Source organism: Schistocerca serialis, chromosome 1, assembly GCF_023864345.2.
Source record: "Schistocerca serialis cubense isolate TAMUIC-IGC-003099 chromosome 1, iqSchSeri2.2, whole genome shotgun sequence".
Classification (NCBI taxonomy): domain Eukaryota; kingdom Metazoa; phylum Arthropoda; class Insecta; order Orthoptera; family Acrididae; genus Schistocerca; species Schistocerca serialis.
The window spans coordinates 757,232,462-757,255,256 of NC_064638.1; the positions used below are offsets into that span (position 1 = coordinate 757,232,462).

General features: G+C 39.2%; 1 protein-coding gene across 3 annotated transcripts in view; it reads left to right on the plus strand.

Annotated features, from left to right (window-relative positions):
* LOC126482156 (polycomb protein EED) overlaps positions 1 to 22,795 on the plus strand; it is an 82,377-nt gene that overhangs the window by 54,070 nt on the left and 5,512 nt on the right. For all 3 annotated transcript variants that reach the window (XM_050106143.1, XM_050106151.1, XM_050106136.1), the window contains exons 4-7: positions 2,666 to 2,801; positions 9,797 to 9,960; positions 10,057 to 10,296; positions 18,410 to 18,562. In XM_050106143.1, coding sequence (XP_049962100.1) covers positions 2,666 to 2,801; positions 9,797 to 9,960; positions 10,057 to 10,296; positions 18,410 to 18,562 — 693 coding nt within the window. The remainder of the gene's footprint in view (positions 1 to 2,665; positions 2,802 to 9,796; positions 9,961 to 10,056; positions 10,297 to 18,409; positions 18,563 to 22,795) is intronic.

Here is a 22,795-nt window from a genome sequence, read left to right on the forward strand (position 1 = left end):
CTGTCATTCCCATCCGTCCCACAGTGATATTCCGCTGTCCATCGAACCTACACAATATACTTGTCCATCCCTAAACAACCCGTGCCCCCAGCCCCTTACCTCATGGCTCATATCCCTGTAGTAGACCTAGATAAAAGACCTGTCCTGCACATCCTCCCACCACCACCTACGCCAGTCTGGTCACAAACATCACCTATCCCATCAAAGGCAGAGCTACCTGTGAAACCAGTCATGTGATCTACAAGCTGAGCTGCAATCACATTGCTGCATCGTGTGTGGGCATGACAGCCAGCAAGCTGTCTGCGTGCATGAATGGCCACTGATGAACTGTGGTCAAGAAACAACTGGACCACCCTGTTGTTAAGCATGCTGTCCAACGCATTCTTCATTTCAATGATTGCTTCACAACCTGTGCCATATGGATCCTTCCTACCAACAACAGTTTTTCTGAATTGTGTAGGTGGAAACCCTCCCTACAATATATCCTAAGTTCTCGTAACCCTCCTGGCCTCAACCTTCGTTAGTCATTGTCCTCACCCATCTAGCCCCTTCCCTGTTCCCATTCCAGCACTACACAGACCTCTATTCCACCAATGCACCCTGTCTTTTTATCTCTCTCCTTTTCAGGTATCCCCCCCGCCCCCTGTTTTAACCTCCCCATTGCACCTAGCTACCCTACCCTCTTCCCACCTCATCCCTGCACGCTTCCTAGCAGCACGTCACTGTCCCCCACACCTACTCTGCTATACCTCCCCCTCCCCACCCCAGCCTCCCTCTTCCCCCCGGTCAGTTGCCTCTCCCGTCATGCACTGCTGCTGCTTTGCTCGTAGTGTGGCTTCAGCTGCCAGAGACTATGGTCGTGTGTGTGTGAGATATATATATATATATATATATTTTAACAAAGGCTTTATTGACTGAAAGCTTTTTTGTGACAGTATTTTTGTTGTGCCTATCTGTGACTCAGCATCTCTGCTGTATGGTAAACAGCAACTAACCTTTCCATAATATTGTTGCATTCCATCCTGTATTTTCCATAGTTTAATTTAGCCATTGAAATCAAGCATTTTATGGTAAGCTGCATGTTGTGCCACAGGGTGGTCCACTTTGCTTGATAGTCACAGTTTGGTGATGGCGATTCAGCCTGGTGGACAACTGGTTAGTAGTCATATCAAATGAAAAACTGTGCAATGATTGTGGCATAGCTGTTATGTGACCTGTCTGCTTTCTTATGTAGCCCATTTTCTGATGCATTAGGATAAGCCTGTGACAGGACTGGAACAGAAAATGCTGGCTGGGTGGATTGGGCCTATCTTGCACCTGGATCTTCCACAGGTTTTGACTGTCATCATGTGTGGAAATGAGACACACCCTACCCACAGCCCTTCCCACCCCTCCTAAAGTGGTATTGCACTGCCCACACGTACTACACCAGATCCTTCTCCATCCCTATGCCACTCTCACTCCCAACTCCTTTGCCACAAGAGTCATAACCAAGCAGACCAAGGTATAAAACCTACCCAGTTCATCAATCCAGCACACCTTGCTCCAGTACTGTAGGCAGGAGGCAGGACCACCTGTGAAAGCAGTCACAGTATATACATGCTCTGCTGTAATTTATGCACAGCATTTTTTTGTGTGTATTATCACCAACTAATGATTCAAATGAATGAGTGGCCACTGCAGAGTTCACCATCCAGTGGCTGAATACACTGCTGAGTACAGCATGCTCTATTTCAGTGATTCACAATTCATGCCATCTGGATTCTTCCCCTCAGGACCAGCTTTTCTGAACTGTGTAAGTGGGAGCTATTCTTCCAATACATCCTCCGTCCGTCCTTCCTTCCTTCCTTCCTTCCTTCCTTCCTCTATTCTGTTTTCCACCCCCACAACACCATGAGTTGCAAAAATGTACTGGGTCTGGTATTCATGTGTTGCATTCCTATTCGTTGCACCTTCTGCCTCTCCCTCCTGTATTGCTATTATGCACACCTGCCTTGCTTCAAGCCACCAGCCTCCCATTCCCAACCCTGCCTCCCACTCCCACCTTTTTTCCACCGTCATAATGTTGCTGCACAGGTGTGTGTGTGTGTGTGTGTGTGTGTGTGTGTGTGTGTGTGTGTGTGTTCTACTATTTGATGCATTGTTCCTGTTACTCCTAAATTATTTATAAGCTCTGATAACCTCAGTGTTGGTGGGAATCCTAACCACAGTGCAGGGGGAAAAATCAGAAGTACATAACAACTCAAGTTTGGTCACTTGTTGTTGCTGCCATTATCACTGCAACCAGCACCAGTACAGCTAGTTTTTGTACAGAACCAATGTGTTGTAGGCAGAACTTCTTCAAACTGCTTTAACAAGGACACCAAGTGTTTAAAAAATAGGTTTATGAACTTAGTTCACCATTTGAGTTAACTGTGAGCTATGATAAGTGCTTGGACCTTAAATTAATGTACCAGATTAGTTATTTCTATTCACATCACTTGCTATTTTCTTCTCATTCATAGGATTTGTCTGGTTCCTATTGAAGGTGGTCATTTTGATATTCTCTGCAAATAAAATAAGTCATTTGAGGCAAGATTATAAAGAATATTTTATAAAAATAACATTTTGTGAATTTGATAGAAGTCTTAATTGCTTACATGAAAAGGCCTTGACTGACATCCAGGTCGATGAAAATTATTACACTTGTGCCTGGTCATATGAGGAAGAGTCTGGGAAACCATTACTTGCAGTTGCTGGATCTAGGGGCATTATTAGAATATTTAGTCCCGCCACACTGTCATGTATACGGCATTATATCGGTAAGTAAAGTAACATTTTACGTGTAATGGGATGGAAAAAAAGTATAACTTGCATTCTGTGTAACCATTGCTGTTAGGTGCATGTTATATTTGTAGAGGACTGTGTGTCTTGTTTGAGATTATGCTTTTGAGCAACTTTTATAAACAGTTATATAGGTGTGATACGCATTCTGTCTTGTTTTCTAACTTTCTTCTGTTGTTGGAATGTGTGTGAAGGATTAGATTGTCAGTTTATTGAATGATTTTTGGTTCATACACACAATAAACCCCCGCCCCCTATAAACCATGGACCTTGCCATTGGTGGGGAGGCTTGCGTGCCTCAGCGATACAGATAGCCATACCGTAGGTGCAACCACAACGGAGGGGTATCTGTTGTGTTGAGAGGCCAGAGAAACGTGTGGTTCCTGAAGAGGTGCAGCAGCTTTTTCAGTAGTTGCAAGCGCACCAGTCTGGACGATTGACTGATCTGGCCATGTAACACTAACCAAAACGGCCTTGCTGTGCTGGCACTGCAAACAGCTGAAAGCAAGGGGAACCTACAGCCGTAATTTTTCCCGAGCCCTGCAGCTTTACTGTATGGTTAAATGATGATGGCGTCCTCTTGGGTAAAATATTCTGGAGGTAAAGTAGTCCCCCATTCGGATCTCCGGGCAGGGACTACCCAGGAGGACGTCGTTATCAGGAGAAAGAAAACTAGCGTTCTAGGTTGGAGCGTGGAATGTCAGATCCCCGATCGGGCAGGTAGGTTAGAAAATTCAAAAAGGGAAATGGATAGGTTAAAGTTAGATATAGTGGGATTTAGTGAAGTTTGGTGGCAGGAGGAACAAGAATTCTGGTCAGGTGAATACAGGGTTATAAATACAAAATCAAATAGTGGTAATGCCAGAGTAGGTTTAGTAATGAATAAAAAAAATAGGGGTGTGGGTAAGCTACTACAAACAGCATAGTGAACGCATTATTGTGGCCAAGATAGATACGAAGCCCACCCCTATCACAGTAATATAACTTTATACGCCAACTAGCTCCGCAGATGATGAAGAAATTGATGAAATGTATGATGAGCTAAAAGAAATATTTTTAGATAGTGAAGGTAGACGAAAATTTAAGTCATGGGTGACTGATGACTGAAATTCGATAGCAGGAAAAGGAAGAGAAGGAAACGTAGTAGGTGAATATGGAATGGGGGTAAGGAATGAAAGAGGAAGCACCAGGTAGAATTTTGCATAGAGCATAACTTAATCATAGCTAACATTTGGTTCAAGAATCGTGAAAGAAGGTTGTATACTTGGAAAAAGCTTGGAGGTACTGGAAGGTGTCTGATAGATTATATAATAGTAAGACAGAGATTTAGGAACCAGGTTTTAAATTGTAAGACATTTCCAGGGGCAGATGTGGACTCTGACCACAATCTATTGGTTATGAACTGTAGATTAAAACTGAAGAAACTGCAAAAAGGTGGGAATTTAAGGAGATGGGACCTGGATAAATTAAAAGAACCAGAGGTTGTAGAGAGTTTCAGGGAGAGCATTAGGGAACGATTGACAAGAATGGGGGAAAGAAATACAGTAGAAGAATAATGGGTAGCTTTGAGAGAGGAAATAGTGAAAGCAGTAGAGGATCAAGTAGGTAAAAAGATGAGGGCTGACGGAAATCCTTGGGTAACAGAAGAGATATTGAATTTAATTGATGAAAGGAGAAAATACAAAAATGCAATAAATGGAGCAGGCAAAGAGGAATACAAATGTCTCAAAAATGAAATTGACAGGAAGTGCAAAATGGCTATGCAGGGATGGCTAGAGGACAAATGTAAGGATGTAGAGGCGTATATCACTAGGGGTTACATAGACACTACCTACAGGAAAATTAGAGAGACCTTTGGAGAAAAGAGAACCACTTGCATGAATATCATGAGCAGATGGAAACCCAGTTATAAGCAAAGAAGGGAAAGCAGAAAGGTGGAAGGAATATATAGAGGGTCTATGCAAGGGCAATGTTCTTGAGGACAATATTACGGAAATGGAAGAGGAGGTAGATGAAGATGAAATGGGAGATATGATACTGCTTGAAGAGTTTGACAGAGCACGGAAAGGCCTAAGTCGAAACAAGACCCCGGGAGTAGACAACATTCCATTAGAACTACTGATAGTCTTGAGAGAGCCAGGCCGTGCCAAAATTCTACCATCTGGTGAGCAAGATGTATGAGACAGGTGAAATAATCTCAAACTTAAAGAAGAATATAATAATTCCAATCCCAAAGAAAGCAGGTGTTGACAGATGTGAAAATTACCGAACTATCAGTTTAATAAGCCACGGGTGCAAAATACTAACACGAATTCTTTACAGACAAATGGAAAAACTGGTAGAAGCTGACCTCGGGGAAGATCAGTTTGGATTCCGTAGAAATGGGGGAACACATGAGGCAATACTGACCCTACGACTTATCTTAGAAAATAGATTAAGGAAAGGCAAACCTACATTTCTAGCATTTGTAGAGAAAGCTTTTGACAATGTTGACTGGTATGCTCTTCCAAATTTTGAAGGTGACAGGGCTAAAATACAGGGAGCGAAAGGCTATTTACAATTTGTACAGAAACCAGATGGCAGTTATAAGAGTGAAGGGGCATGAAAGGGAAGGAGTGGTTGGGAAGGGAGTGAGACAGGGTTGTAGCCTATCCCCGATGTTATTCAATCTGTATATTGAGCAAGCAGTAAGGGAAACAAAAGAAAAATTCAGAGTAGCAATTAAAATTCATGGAGAAGAAATAAAACCTTTGAGGTTTGCTGATGACACTGTAATTCTGTCAGAGACAGCAAAGGACCTGGAAGAGCAGCTGAACGGAATGGACAGTGTCTTGAAAGGAGGATATAAGATGAACATCAACAAAAGCAAAATGAGGATAATGGAATGTAGTCAAATTAAATTGGGTGATGATGAGGGAATTAGATTAGGAAATGAGATCTAGTAAATTATTTTTGCTATTTGGGGAGCAAAATAACTCATGATGGTGAAAGTAGAGAGGATATAAAATGCAGACTGGCAATGACAAGGAAAGCGTTTCTGAAGAAGAGAAATTTGTTAACATCGAGTATAGATTTAAGTGTCAGGAAGTCGTTTCTGAAAGTTTCTATTAGTCCAGTGAAACTGTCAGAAAAAAGCCTGTACCTTGCAAAAGGTGGGGTAGTAGATTTTATTTTTTTAACCCGTTATATTGTTGGAATGGTTAGAAAATGAAGTTTTGCCAACAAAATTTCTCTTGGGAAAACTTTCTGCAGTCAAAAAACTTCGAAAATTTTGAAATTTTTTCAGTTTTTTCAAAATAACTCAGTTTCATTTGCTCCTATCGCTTTGACATGTAATTTCTTTTTTAAGGAGCACAAAATTCTCTACCATTTTTTTGTACTCCCAGTATCTAAGGCACTACGGCACATAAAAAAATACCTTTTTTTTTTTTTTTTTTTTTTTTTTCAAATTTCGAGCAAAGTGGCAGATTACCTAATTTTTGAACACTGTTATTTCATTTTATATTTGTGTAGTATAAACATATTACTCATGTTATTCATTGGAATTTACCATCTCACTCTGCTGCAGGGCCAGGACAAACAGCATCATATTCAGTAACTACGAACACATTCACATCGGACTGCATTAAGTTTATTTGTGTTACAATATGTAATACGATTGCATGCAGGTGCCGTACATTTTCTACAGTTGATTGACGTTAATGATCAGTTATAAGAAAAAGTATGTAGGAATTGTTCTTTAGTGGACAAAAGAGTATTTATTCTTTGGCCTTCGTTCCAGTGGAAGATGTGAAGTCAGGTGGACTGAGTAAATTTTTTGTCATTGATGGAGGGTACCTTATCCACAAAGTGACTTGGACTCAAAATGTTTGCTTCAAGTCAATAGCCCAAAGCTATGTTTCTTACCTGCAACGTCATTTTGGATCTCAATTTGCTGTTGTATTTGATGGGTATCCATGTGAGGGAGACAAATGTAGCACAAAGAGTGCTGAGAGGATTCGTAGGTCCAAAAAACATTCTTCAGTTGACGTTTTGGTTGAATCAGAGATGGTGAACCAAGTCCCTCAGGACAAGTTCTTGTACAACGAATGAAACAAGATGCGTTTGATCACACTTCTTAAAAAGGAATTTCTAGAGTGTAGCATTTAATGGCTCCAGGCACAAGAAGATGCTGACATTATGATTGTAACATCTGCCATTTCGAGAACCAAAGATTTTGGAAGTGTTGTCATTGTAGGAGAAGATGTTGACCTGCTTGTGCTCATGACCGGTTTGGGGCAAGGCATTGAAAACTTATTTCTCTTAAAGCCAGGAAGAAGAAATGCAGAAGACAAGTGGTTTTCCACTGCAGCTTACAAGTTTGACAGTGAATGTATTCTGTTCACTTACACCTTTAGCGGATGTGATACAACATCCGCTTTTTTTGGTCAAGGAAAAATTAAGTGCTGCAATATTGTTGCGAAAAATGAACACCTAACCTCAGCCCTTTGCACGTTGAATAAACCATATGCTACCCATGTAGAAATAATAACAGCAGGAGAACAGGTTACTATCGCATTGTATAGTGGAGGTGTCAGCAGTTCCTACACACTAGACCATTTGCGGTACCAACTATTCGCCAAGTCTGCCACAAAAAGCAAACTGAATCTTGCACGGTTGCCACCTACACAAGATGCTGCACAACATCATTCGTTGCACACTTACCAACAAGTCCAAAGTTGGATGAGAAACTGGAAACCTCCTGAGAAATGGGGTTGGAATTACAGTGACCACGGTCCAATACCCGTTGTAATGAGCCAAGATCCAGCACCTGAAGCACTTCTTCACATTGTTTCATGCTCGTGCAAGCTGAACTGTGGCAGAGCGTGCTCCTGCAGAAAAGCGGGTTTGAAATTTTCTTCAATTCGTAAGAAATGTACTGGGGTCAACTGTGGAAACGTGCCAAAATTTTTATATGAAGACAGTGAAGATGATGTTATGGAGGATGTTGAGGAAACCGCTGACGAAATCAACGAACTTGCTGAGGCTGATTCGCTGTTTAAAGAAGAGGTCAATCTGGGATCAACTCTATGTACAGACCCTGAATCCGTAACTCAAGGTATTTCTGGTGACACTGAGGAACCTGGCCCATCAAAACTTTGGAAGTGATGCTCATATCTGTCTCATGTGCGCTAAAGTGCGATATTACAAGTATTGCACACCCAGAACTGTCAACATTTTTTAGTAACTGACAATGCATTGTAATTGTAATAGAGCTACTCGTTTTTAATGTGAACTGCGTGGCTTTTATACACAAGATTAATTACCTACCTAATTAGGTTGCCTATTGCAGCTAATAATAGTTCAGTTTCCTGAGACAAATTATTTTGTGTGTGTGTGTGTGTGTGTGTGTGTGTGTGTGTGTGTGTGTGTGTGTGTGTGTGTGTGTGTGTGTCTTAATGATGTATTTTTATATTTATAGTTTTACAAATACCAGGGCAGAGGTGCCCCATAGTGAACTTGAGGTAGTGATGTAAGAATCACAATAGTTGGGTGCCCAGCAATCCTCATGTTGCATACAGAGAAATTGAATACGTCCGCAGCTCGTGGTCGTGCGGTAGCGTTCTCGCTTCCCGCACCCGGGTTCGATTCCCGGCGGGGTCAGGGATTTTCTCTGCCTCGTGATGACTGGGTGTTGTGTGATGTCCTTAGGTTAGTTAGGTTTAAGTAGTTCTAAGTTCTAGGGGACTGATGACCATAGCTGTTAAGTCCCATAGTGCTCAGAGCCAAATTGATTACCTGAATGTGAGGTGATAAATTCCAACATATAACATGATGTATAATGTATTTATACTGCACAAACAGAAACAGAAAAAATAGTGTTCAAAAATAAGGTATCTTGCCACTATGCTCAAAATTTGAAAAATTGGTATTTTTTTAGGTGCTGTAGCGCCTTAGATATTGGGAGTAGAAAAAAATGGCGAGAATCAAATTTGTAGAGAATTTTGTGCTCTTTAAAAATGAAAATAGACGTTAAAGTGATAGGAGCAAATGAAACTGAGATATTTTGAAAAAACTGAAAAAGGCCAAAATTTTCCAAGTTTTTTGACTGCAGAAAGTTTTCCCAAGCGAAATTTTGTTGGCAAAACTTGGTTTTCTAATCTTTCCAACCATATGAAACAGGTGAAAAAATAAACTCTTCTACCCCACCTTTTTCAAGGTATATTTGCAATTTGACTGGACTATGTGGAGTGTAACCTTGTATCGAAGTGAAACGTGGGTGATAAACAGAGACAAGAAGAGAATAGAAGTTTTCGAAATGTGGTGCTACAGAAGAATGCTGGAGATTAGACGGATAGATCACATAAGTAATGAGGAGGTATGGAGTAGAATTGGGGAGAAGAGAAATTTGTGGCACAACTTGACTAGAAGAAGTGATCGGTTGGTAGCACATGTTCTGAGGTATCAAGGGATCACCAATTCAGTATTGCAGGGTAGTGTGGAGGGTAAAAATCATAGAGGGAGACCAAGAGATGAATACACTAAACAGATTCAGAAGAATGTAGGTTGCAGCGGGTACTGAGAGCTGAAGAAGCCTGCACAGGGTAGAGTAGCATGGAGAGCTGCATCAAACCAGTCTCTGGACTGAAGACAACAACAACACACATTTTTTTTTAATTTTTTCCATTTGAAATCTTATAACATTTGCTGAGATTTTAAGTTTTCAATGTCACGGGTTAAATTTCAGGTTATAAATTCAGTGTTAGTGTCAACTGTAATTTTTGGTGATCCCATTGTTCAGTAAGTCATATCTTATGTAACAGTGTGAAATTTGTTGCAAGTTAACAATTATCGCTCTCATTATCACTCCCCTCCCCACCTCACATGCTCTTTATTAGTGCAGGGCTCTTTTATTTGAGGAATAAAGTTAAGAGTTAAGATGCAGTTCTGTGGACTCAGAATATAATTTCTTAATGCCATTTTTATTTTCCAGGTCATGGACACGCAATAAATGAGTTAAAGTTTCATCCTAAAGATCCTAATCTCCTGTTGTCAGTATCTAAGGATCATGCCTTAAGATTGTGGAATATTAAAACAGATGTGTGCATTGCTATTTTTGGGGGCGTAGAAGGTCACAGAGATGAAGTATTAAGTGCGGTAAGCTGGAATATGTTTTTTGTTATTTGTACCAATATTAATGCATCATATTTGTCATTATTTAACAATGCTAATTAAATCTTTTGTGTGTTTAAGGATTTTGATTTGTTAGGTGAGCGCATAATGTCATGTGGTATGGACCATTCCTTAAAACTGTGGCGTTTAGATAAAGACAGCATGCGTGAAGCCGTCAGGAATTCATATCTTTTCAATTCAGCAAGGAGCCTGAGACCATTTGACTCCCTAAAGGAGCATTTTCCAGATTTCTCAACTAGAGATATCCACCGCAATTATGTTGATTGTGTTAGATGGCTGGGAGATTTTGTTTTGTCAAAGGTAAGCACAGTGCACATTTAATTTTTCTGTCAGTTTAGTAATGTGGAAACTTTATTTATTTCTTTGGGTGACTGCATAAAATAGCAATAACTGGCTGCAAATTGACAAAATACCGCAATAACTAATTCTCAGAATATCACTCTTCAAATTGAGTATTATTTCTGAAATTAGTCCTTAGTAACTGCCTCTATAATCAGATGACACCGTATTGGCGACTGTAATCTGAATTGAATAGACCATGGAAATTAAGAATACATTATTATTTATTAAATCTTGTTGAGTCTAATAGGTGATGTGTGCTCTAGAGAACTGCAATTTTTGCATGAAGAGAGTTGGAAACTTCTCAAAAAGACTGCATGAAATGATAGATTTGAATATGCAACGATCTTGCTAAGTAGAAGCATAATAAGAGAGCAGGCAGTTTGGTGCTCCCGAATTATTGCTGTAACAGTAGAGTCTTGTTGATATAGGAAACTCTTCATTATTTTAAAATTCCATTTGTATGCTTTGCCCATAGGTGCTTGTCAGAGATTTTAGCACTGTAAATTCCCACCTGCCACAAAGGTAGGGTAACTGATAGCCTCAAGGAGCCAGACATAAGTATCCTAAACTGTGGGCATGCAACATACATCAGCACTGCTTTTGGGGTAATTCTTCAACATTCATATGTGATTATACTCTCCTGCCCTGACAGAGCTAATTCATTGGAATACTGCAGACAACCTCCACTGTCATCATCTGATCCCAATCTACTTTCATATGTTTGATAGATGGGTACACAATAGAAAACCACTAAAATGACTGATTGCCAAGAATAACAGAATGCTGTGCAGTCATTAGCCCATTTTCCAACACAGAGATGTCATGTTGATAATAGTTGACCACATTTCTAGTAGAGTTCAACAAGCCATGGATGCACTCATGCTAGAGTCTTCAGGTTGGGTCAAGCTTTGTGAAATGAGTAATGTAAACTGTAATAAACAAGACTAAGAGTGCTGCAAGGATTTATTAAGATAACATCTGCGGCAACTTGGCAGTTTTCAGGTTACTTGGGTTAAAACTAGGTATACTATTGAGAGAGAGAAAAAAAAAAGAGAGAGGCATTTCTTAATTTCATAAATCATTCCATGATATCATCAGTAGTTTCGGAGTCAATTTACACACCATAGATAATGTATTATTTGTGTTATTACTAGTTTCACACTTCAGATGATAGCATCTTCAAGTATTCATTGATCCAGTGGTAACATGTTAGTCAGTGCTCTGCTTGGCACTATCGTCAACAAATAGTCCATGGCTTTAAGTGTTTGAAGATGCACTCATCTTAAGAACAAGAATTTCCTGCTGTCAATGGTGACAAGCAGATTTCAACCGTTAATGTGTTGCCATCAGGTCACTGAATATCAGTTGATGCTCTCATTGTAAAGCAAAAGTAGTAATAAAACAAATAATAAGTAGCATGTGGCAGTTTCTCCGTACATTAATTCCCAATGGTTGCTGTTTCCCGTGCAAGTGACGCCTGTGTTTGCTAAATTGTGGAATTGTGTGTAGGATGAAGTGTAGTTCTTATTCTGTGAATCCAATTTAGCTAAACAAATGTGTGTGGTGTGTGTGTGTTGGGGGGGGGGGGGGGGGGGATGTGCAAGAATTAAAAACTGCACAAAGTCCTTTGGGACAATGGTATTCTGTAAGTGTACATATGGAATTAGTACTTTTCAACAAACTTGATTCAGTTGGATAGCATCCACATGTGTGGAGACCAATTCCTACTAAATTCTGGGGAAATACTATTTGCCCCCACCTCCCAAGTTGCTTAAGTTGGATACTTGAGTGAAGTAAGTGTGTGGTTATTGCAGTCATGGTTATTGTAATTTTATCTTACCTGAAATCATATCCAATCACATAGGTATGTATTGTAAACAGTCGCTGGGTTTCTCAGGCTTGTATTAGATGAAAAACTTACATGAAGCACCTTAAAAAAATCATGTACCTCAATGATGCCCTTAAAAGTAATTTTAATTTACGTTCATATAGTTTTTTTTATTCCATCATGTTAGCAAAATATGCTTTCTTTTATACTCTAACTCATATTCTTTACAAATTATTAATTGTGTTGCATTTTCAAAATTGATGATTAATCACCTAATTATTAATAGAATAAAAAGCCACTTCAGTTGCCAGTAATGTCTATTTTCACATGATTGGTTTTAAAGTCTGAAGCTTCATTTTCGGGTGCCACCAATTGCTAACAAGAGGAGGAGCAAGAACTGCGAGGTTGACGTAGCAAAATGAAAGGTAAAGCCATGAAAATCATTACTCACAAAATTATGGAAACAAATGTTTGACAGTTGGGCCTGTCAGTAATGAGAAGTCACACCCATGCCAAACAAACTTATGGGACTGGAACAAAGACACACATAGAGCGATGGATCTTGACAGAAATGAATGCAAGAATAACAGCACTCATGCATAGGAGCAGCAACCACGATGCCCGCCTGGACAGCCAACACGTAAGTGGCTAATGCAGTGTGTCAGGAAGCCAGCTGATCATGACAGCAGAAGCACCTGATGTAGGAGCCGATGAGGTGGGGAACTGAAAAAATGGAAGAAATGGGCTGGCTGGTCTGTCCTCCTTTGCAAGTGTAAAAAATAAAGCTACAAATCTATAAATAAATATAACACCAAATAAACATAAGTGTTTGGCAAAAATGCCTAAAAGTCATCATGATAGAATGCATAACAATAAAAGATAAAAGGGTAAAATACAACTGAAATGGGATACGGATAGTATAGAACAAAATATGTAAAAATTAAGCTATAACATGATGACAGGTGAAGTGTGACAGGAAAATGATGCCAACCTTTAAGTGTAGTAATTGTCTATAGATTTGTCTTAAAGCATCACAAAAAAATTTTAGCATAAAAAGCTTAGTCAGGATTAAAATTATATACACGGAAGTAACTGCAGTGTAATCATATAAAATACCGCAGTGCATCCACACACTACCAGACGTAATACAAATAAGTGTGAAGTTAAACAGGCTATAAAGTAGAACTAGAGAAAGTGAGTAAAGAAATGAAGGCTATTTATAGTGGAAGAGAACACTAAAATTTGGGCACAATATGGTTAATGAAGTAACTGAGTCATTAAGATGAAATTACATAAGCAGTATTAAATAGATGGGAGTATCAATGTTAAAAACAATTGATTTGTTACTAAAAATGGAAGCTCTGAAAACTTAGACAAGTGCCTAAGCATGTCTGATGGTGTGGAGATGCTTGGTGGTTTTTCGTATGATTACATTGCTATTCCTGTTGTGTATGTCACTGTAATCCTATGTTTTTTTTTATATTAAGACTGTTTTGGCTCCTTACAATGAGTCTAGACATGATTACCAATCTTAATGGTTGGCATCATTTTCCTGCCTCACTTCACCAGTCATGATCTTATTACTTAATTTTAAATATGTTTCTGTATACTACTCGTATCCCTGTTTTAGTTGCATTATCTTCTCAAACAATGGAAAATCCAGGATGGAATGTAACAATATTATGAGAAGGAAAGCTGCTGCTCACCATATGGCGGAGACGCTGAGTCGCAGGTAGTCACAACAAAAAGATTTTCACGAATAAATGAAGCTTTCAGCCATTAAGGCCTTTGTCAACAATACACACACACACACACACACACACACACACACACTCAGTTCCCTGAGACTGTGGTCGTTTGTGTTTGTTTGTTTGTGTTTTTGTGTGTGTGTGTGTGTGTGTGTGTGTGTGTGTGTGTGTGTGTTGCTGATGGAGGACTTAATGACCGAAAGCTTTATTTATTGGTGGCGGTCTTTTCTGTGTCTATATGCTACTCAGCATTTCCGCTATATGGTGAATAGCATCTTCCCTTTTCATTATATTGTTATCTTTTATCTTCTTATTGTTGTGGGTTCTGTCATGCAGACTTCCAGGCATTTTTGCCTAATAGTTGTGTTTATGTGTTATTACATTTATTTTCATATTTGTAGTCTTATATTTATCTACCCCGTAATCCACACATGCATAAGCAGGTAGACCAGTCAGCTCATTTCCCACACTTTTTCGGCTTCGGTTCCCTGTCTCAGCGGCTCCTACGAAGGTCAGCTGGCTTCCTGGCAGATTGCACTTCTGTGTTGGCTGTCGAGGCAGGCACCTCAGTTGCTGATCTTATGCATAATTGTGGTTTCTTATTTATTTCTCTCCTATCGAGTTCATGTTTTGTCCAGATCCCTCCCTCAGTGTCGGCATCTTTATTCTGGTCCCATGCGTTTGTTTGGTGTGGATGTGACCTCTAATGACTGGCTGCTGTGCCTGCCACACATTTGTGTTTCCATAATTATGCGAGTAACACTTTTCACTGCTTTACCTTTCATTTTGGAACATAAACCCCATAGTTCTTGTAAGGTAGTTGCTCCTCATCTTGTTCGCAGTTGATGGCACATGAAGATAAAGCTTCAGACTTCAAATCAGTTGTGTAATAAATAAAAAATTTCTAGCAACTGAAACAATTTTCATTTTAGTAATATGTTTCTCAGTTGCAGATGTTTGCCCTGTCAAATATTTTGAATCACCTGATTAATGGGGAAAATGGTCTAGTTCAAAAGTGACTTGTCATTGGACTGTGAGTTTTGGTACAAACATAGAACGGTATGAGGTGAGCATGGGAAAGAGCATTAGGGAACGATTGACAAGAATGGGGGAAAGAAATACATTAGAAGAGAGATGAAATAGCGAAGGCAGCAGAGGATGAAGTAGGTAAAAAGACAAGGGGTAGTAGAAATCCTTGGGTAACAGAAAAGACATTGAATTTAATTGATGAAAGGAGAAAATATAGAAATGTGGTAAATGAAGCAGGCAAAAACGAAAAATGAAATCCGACAAAGTGCAAAATGGCTAGGCAGGGATGGCTAGAGGACAAATGTGATGATCGAGAGGCATATATCACTGGGGGTAAGGTAGATACTACTTGCATGAAAATTAGAGAGACCTTTGGAGTAAAGAGAATCACTTGCATGAATATCAAGAGTTCAGATGGAAAACAGTTCTAAGCAAAGAAGGGAAAGTAGAAAGGAAGGAGTATATAGAGGGTCTGTACAAGGGCAATGTACTTGAGGGCAATATTATGGAAATGGAAGAGGACATAGATGAAGATGAAATGGGAGATATACTGTGTGAAGAATTTGACAGAGCTCTGAAAGACCTAAGTTGAAACAAGGCCCTGGGAGTAGAATACATTCCATTAGAACTACTGATAGCCTTGGGAGAGCTAGCCCTGACAAAACTCTACCATCTGGTGAGCAAGAGGTATGAGACTGGCAAAATACCCTCAGACTTCAAGAAGAATATAATAATTCCAATCCCAAAGAAAGCAGGTGTTGACAGGTGTTAAAATTATTGAACTGTCAGTTTAATAAGTCATGGTTGCTAAATACTAACACAAATTCTTCACAGATGAATGGGAAAACTGGTAAAAGCCGACCTCGGGGAAGATCAATTTGGATTCCGTAGAAATGCTGAAACACGTGAGGCAATACTGCCCAAAGACTGACCTTAGAAAATAGATTAAGGAAAGGCAAACCTACGTTTCCAGCATTTGTAGACTTAGAGAAAGCTTTTGACAATGTTGAAACCAGATGGCAGTCATAAGAATTGAGGGGCATGAAAGGGAAGCAGTGGTTGGGAACTGAGTGAGACGGGGTTGTTGCCTATCCTTGATGTTACTCAATCTGTTATTGAGCAAGCTGTGAAGGAAACAGAAGAAAAATTAAGAGTAGCAATTAAAATGCATGGAGAAGAAATAAAAACCTTGAGGTTTGCCGATGACATTGTAATTCTGTAAGAGACAACAAAGGACCTGGAAGAGGAATTGAATGGAATGGACAGTGTCTTGAAAGGAGGATAAAAGATGAACATCAACAAAGCAAAATGAGGATAACGGAATGTAGTCAAATTAAATCAGGTGATGGTGAGGAAATTTGGTTAAGGAATGAGCACTAAAAGTAGTAGATCTCTTTTGCTATTTGAGCTGCAAAATAACTGATAATGGTCAAAGTAGAGAGGATGTAAAATGTAGACGGACAATGGCAAGGAAAGCTTTTCTGAAGAAGAGAAATTTGGTGATATCAAGTATAGATTTAAGTGTCAGGAAATCTTTTCTGAAAGTATTTGTATGAAGTGTAGCCATGTATGGAAGTGAAACATGGACAATAAATAGTTTATATAAGAAGAGAATAGAAGCTTTCGAAATGTGGTGCTACAGAAGAATGTTGAAGATTAGATGGGCAAATCGCGTAACTAATGAGGATGTAGTGAATAGAATTGGGGAGAAGCGGAATTTGTGGCACAATTTGACTAGAAGAAGGGATTGGTTGGTGGGACATGTTCTGAGGCATCAAGGAATCACCAATTTAGTATTGGAGGGCAGTGTGGAGGGTAAAAGTTGTAGAGGGAGACCAAGAGATGAATACAGTAAGCAGATTCAGAAGGATGTGGGTTGCAGCAGCATGTAGGTTACTCTGAGATGAAGAAGCTTGCACAAGATACAGTAGCAGCCTGTGGTCTGAAGACAGCAACAGCAACAACAACATGAGGTGTTCATTACTGTGCATTACAAAACAAATTACACAATTTGTTTGATCTCCATTGTTTTCTTAATGTCCTATTTTTCATGATTTTCCTTCTTTTCCAACTTCTTTTGAATATAGCGCTTGGTTTTGTGTCGTTGACAGAGGTCATCCTGAAAGTTGTATACCTGCCTTCTGTTATTGGTGAATTGTCTGCTTTGTATTGAAATGTCTCGAGGTGCCCTTTTAAGAACCAAATCCCCAAAACAATAAAACAGTTTTATTTTTATTTATTTATTTATTTATGTATAATGCACAGTAATAAAGACTTTCAATGTTCTGTTTTTGTACCCAAATTCAAAAAAGCAAAAAAAAAAAAAAAAAAATAATTACTACTTAATCATTTGAGTTAGATAATTTGTTTGTTTGTTTATTTATGTATTTATTTATTTGCAAGGTGTTTAACTAACAAGGCAGAATATAACAGTTATTATGAAAGTAAATTAGAAGTAAACTTAATGACAGCATTGAGGTAAGTGATATTAAGTGATGGTCTTAAATTTTTTCCAGCACTGTACAAGCATTTTGTATGGTGCTCTGTTGTCTGTTATGGAACTTGCATATCTGTGAAATACACATTATAAGTGCTTTGCATACTGAAATGGCAAACCGGTAACACACTGGAAGTAAAGTTCTGACTACCCCATCCCCCCCGGTAATCTTCTTTATTGTGTGTCATTTCTTATATTAGACTGTTAACAGATGTAATGACTGTACCTTGCAGATTTCTACCTGAAATTGTTATAGTTTGGCTTTTCTAAATATTCGCAGATATTGTAATTGTAAGGAAAATTACGCGCTACCAATTCCATTTGCATTCCAAATGTCCATTACGACAGTATGTTCAACACAATTACACCCCTAAAAATAAATTATCAGTCAATTACCATGAAAGATACAAGGCGTACAATCATAATGGTTCTTTCAGGAAATAATTTTGTTACGTGCTTCTGTGGCACTTAATATCGGGTACAAAACATCACACTGTTTTTTAGACTTGCATTATTTGGATGGTTTTTGTTTAAAAGCTGTCTTCCTGACCATGTGAGCATTTTGTGTCACTTCCTAGGATCCCCCAGGTAAATATGGGATTCTTATTTCGACAAAGCTAAAGCATGTTCCTTACCAAATCCATGTCAAAACTGGAATTCATGATCCATGAAATGTTGAACCCTAACGAAACGTTTGGTTTATAGTATTGTTACTTCTGTGACTTTTCTAAATCAAATGTGAGAAATAAATAAGTTTTATATACATTCACATCTTCATGACACAGCAAAAATTATTTTTTATAAATTTTTATGATTCTAGTTCTTAAATCTACAAACATTTCATAATTTTTGTTACTGTGTGTATGGGGGAGGGGGGGGGGGGGGGGGGACATGTGTGCAAAAGAGAGAGAGAGAGAGATTTGTAGTTTTAATTTCAAGTAATTAATTGTATGTTTATTTTCTTTGCAGTCATGTGAAAACTGTATTGTCTGTTGGAAACCTGGGAGGCTAGAAGATAAAGAATTGAAAACTAATGACACAAATGTTACAATTATTCATCGTTTTGAGTACCGTGAGTGTGAAATATGGTTTGTCAGATTCGCCATGGACTTTTGGCAAAAGGTTTGTGAAATTTTGCTTTGTTTGTATGTGTACACTTTGAGTCGAAGCTCAATTACAAGGTTATTTTTGGTTTATGGCTCAGAGGGATGAAAACACACGCACACACACACAAACACATCCACACACACACCCGCGAGAGCGCGCGCGCGCGCTCACACACACAAAATCAAGGCACTCAGTAGAACTGAACAAAGTCAGTACTTCGTATGGTATCAAAGAAGTTTTTGGTGAGAAATTGTATAGAATTATCAAATATTATATTGAGATATAGCGCAGTTTGGAACTCAACTTTTTAAAGATCTTTACGTTCTCTGTACACTTGGACACTTGACACATGTGTTACTGTTGATGTCCACATTTCTCACCCACCAGTAAATAGTTTTGTGCTGTCCACAATGTTCCTAAACTGACTGGAAATTTTTCTTCAGAAATATTGTTATCCTCCATGACAAAACCGAAGAGTATGCAGCAGCCACTGTATAATCAAAATAGAATAAATGTTTCTGGGAAACTCTGGGCTTTGTTTTGTCAGTGACAGTCTTCCAGTTCTGTAGAAGTAGAATTTTGATAATGCTTGATCTGTGGGGAAACTGCCCAAATACGTCATCATTTGAATGCAGCATAGGTTTATTGATTGACAGTAGAGGTGGTTATTATTGGTAGAGTAACTGCACTGAAACTGAGTTCACGGAATCATTATAAGACAAACGGGGCTGCAAAAGATGTTAACAGAGAAACTACGGGAGGGAAATATTTTTAAAAATTGTAACCCTCAGGTGAACTGTGAAAAAGCATCTGGCTTGAGACGCTGGAGTTGGGGGTCACGCACGCACGCGTATGTGTGTGTGTGTGTGTGTGTGTGTGTTTTTGTTTGTTTGCGTTTGTGTCTCTCTCTCTCTCTCTCTCTCTCTCTCTCTCTCTCGCTTTACTGACAAAAGCTGTGGCCGAAAGCAATATGTGAGTGTCTTTTAATCGTGCCTGTCTGCAACTTGACAGGTCTTGATGGTAAGTAGTGATCTATCTTTTCCTACATTGTTGATATTCCTACCTAGAGTTTCTATTGTTCGATTTTTTTTTTTAAATCCTAGCAACAGATGAAGTTTGGAAACCAAAGTGTCCAGGAAGAATTTAGCGATATTATTTGATTTAATTTGGTTAATGTAGGGAGACAAAAAGAACAGTGGTCTTAGCCCAATATTTTCCACACCAGAACTGAATTTAATGTTGGTTTCACTCACTGATTGTAGGAAAATCAACTGGTACCCATAAGAAGCTGTAGGGGACTCTTTCCTAGTTCCTAATTAGACACAATTACTTCAGGCTCTACTGACCTGAATAATCTGTGTCTTTTGCCCTCCAGAACTTCACACTGGGAGATTAAGTGTGGCGTGGTGTCATCATCCTCACCACATAGTCTACAATTAAGGGCTTCTTTCTCTGGACCATGGTGTGCAGGTGTTTGCTAAAATTACCATGACCAGTCATGAGTCCTATCATGAGTTTAAGCTGTTTCCTGTTCAAGTTCAGGATTACAGGACTTCTTTTGTAGTTTCAGCATCATTAGGTTGCCATGTTCTTGTTTTTGGAATGTACTCCAATATTCTATGTGCTGCCTCATAATACAGATACATAGTTTTAGTTTGTTTGCTGCTACTAATTTCTGATAACTGGAGACCCATAGCCAGATTAATCCTTTTACTTTCCCCCTTGTCTCAAGGGCATTTTGGAATGATCTTTGATCGCACTGCAGGGGCTGATAAAGATTTCAGAGCTGATACTCAATGTATTGGTGTGTGAGTCTGGATATCTTAAAGGAATCCAGTTATTTCCAGTTTTTAACCTATATGCCTCTGCCGCTACTTCCATTGTAACCCAAAGGTGTAATGGGGATAGGTCCTGCCAGGATGATCTCCATCCCAGCCCTGGGTGTGCTGCTAATTCTTTGACTAAGTAGGCCAATCTCTGGCCCTTACCAAGCTCCTTAGCAGCCACCTTCTGCTGTTCATTATTCCACCATACTGTAGCCTGATGAATTAAAATAGGTCTCATTAGAGTGGTGTCTATCCATTACGTGCTCCTGGGGTGTAGACCCTAGTTTTTACCACAGGTTCTTCTAGTGCTCATAAGAGTGCTTTTTGCCTTTGAGCGTATATTCTTAATGAGTCCATGATAGTTTCACATCCAGGGCTGTCCCTAGACACTTCACTACCTCCTCTACTTGTAGAGTTGCATTAAGGTGCTACAGATTCCAGGATGTGTACTAGATTTGCTTCCTTGTAAATGGTACTACAATAGTTTTCTTGGGACTGGCCCTTAGATCCTATTTTTGCACAGTTTTCCATAATGTCTAGTGCACATTTTGTCACTGTTCTAACAGTACTAGCATATTTGCTAAATATTACTATGACCAAATTGTCTGTGTATCTTAAAGAAGAAAAGCTTACAGTATGTAACTTTCCACCAGGTTCCATAGTCCTTGTGGACATCCCCTGGTGGTGTTGATCACCAGTTTTTCATCCATCAAAGTGGCCTCTACCTTTTTCTACTTAGTGTGGTCTTAAGCCACCTGCATGTGGTGATCTCGGTGCCATGCTCTTCTGCAGATTTAAGCATAGATTCGAAGGTCATACAACTAAAAGGCTCTCGACCACCCCACCCCACTGACAACCAATATCCAGGGAGATGTGGAGAGCTCTCCTGGCCTTCCCAAGGAGTTGCTGAATTGCTGTTTCACATGATTTATGTGATTTTAATATTTTTAACATTTTGTGGCCCTGTCAGCAACTGTGTAAATATTAATTTTAAATTGACAACAGCCTCAGTTGCAATGTTTACCTAGATTTACCTAGGTTTCAGTTGGGATAACCCAACCTTCTTCAGAATAAAAGGAATTGTAATTTGTCCATAATGGACAAGGTAAAAAAACTAAAAACTATAATATAGTAATACATTGTCATATTGCAATAACTTATCTGGGAAACAACCTTGGCCCCACTCCGCGACCGCAGTACGGCAGCAACGGATGTTGTCCTGGAACTGGTTGTAGCCACAAGAGCGCATGCACGATAGTGTGTCATGTGTACATGTTAACACTGGTACCAACATTTACTCCTGAACTTAAAATTTTTGGATAACCAGTTGCGGCTAACAAAAGTGACGTATACGTTATCCTGTAAGGAACAAAGATATATCGACTGTCTTAATATTTGTAATAATTTGTTGTACGTCAAAAGTGAAGGGAGCAATGCGTTTACTTTTTTAAGCCAGCCTAGCATTCCATCCGCCATAATTTTAGGGAGTAATCATTATACCCTTGCCAACATGTTTTTAGCACTCCCATTTGCTGAATAGCTGGAATTATTTGGTATTTCAAACCCGTAGTTATCCTCATGCAGTCAAGTTCGACGATTAGCCCGAATATGCTAGGCTGCCTTAAAATAATAAACACATTGCTGCCTTCACTTTTGACGTGCAACAAATTATTAAAAATGTTAAGACAGTCGATATATCTTTGTTCCTTATAGGATAATGTATATGTCAATTTTGTTAGCCGCACCTGGTTATTCAAAAACTTTAAGCTTAGGAGTACATGTTGGTACCAGTGTTAACAAGTATGCATGAGAAACCATTGCGCGTGCGCTCTCGAGGCTACAGCCAGTTCCAGTACAACGTCCATTGCTGCCATACTGCAGTCGCGAAGTGGGGTCGAGGCTGTTTCCCAGATAAGTTATTGCAATATGACGATGTATTACTATATTATAGTTTTTAGTTTTAGACCTTGTCCATTATGGACAAATCGTAGTTCCTCTTATTCTGAAGAATGTTGGGTAATCCCAACTGAAACCTAGGTAAATCTAGGTAAACATTGCAGCTGAGGCTGTTGTTAATTTAAAAGTAATTTATCTGGTTGTTGTGTGTGTTGGTACATGTAGAGGAACCACAGTTAACCTCTTGTCTCTAATGTGCACATTAACTAGTTAAGTCCCACTTTTCCCTTTGATCACCTGTAAACCAGTGTCTCTCAGGACTGACTCCTCATCTTTTTTATCTGCCAAGAGTGCATTGAGGGAAGTAAGTCTTGAGGAGCAGCACATCCAGCATCTCACTCACTGTCCTGGCATACTCACCATCCTTCTTAAAGTACCTCCAAGATTAGCTAGTATTCCAGCAAAGATTTATAAAGCCTAGTGCAAGTAGCTGTACCTTCCTCTTCCTCACAGAATATGTTTCAGG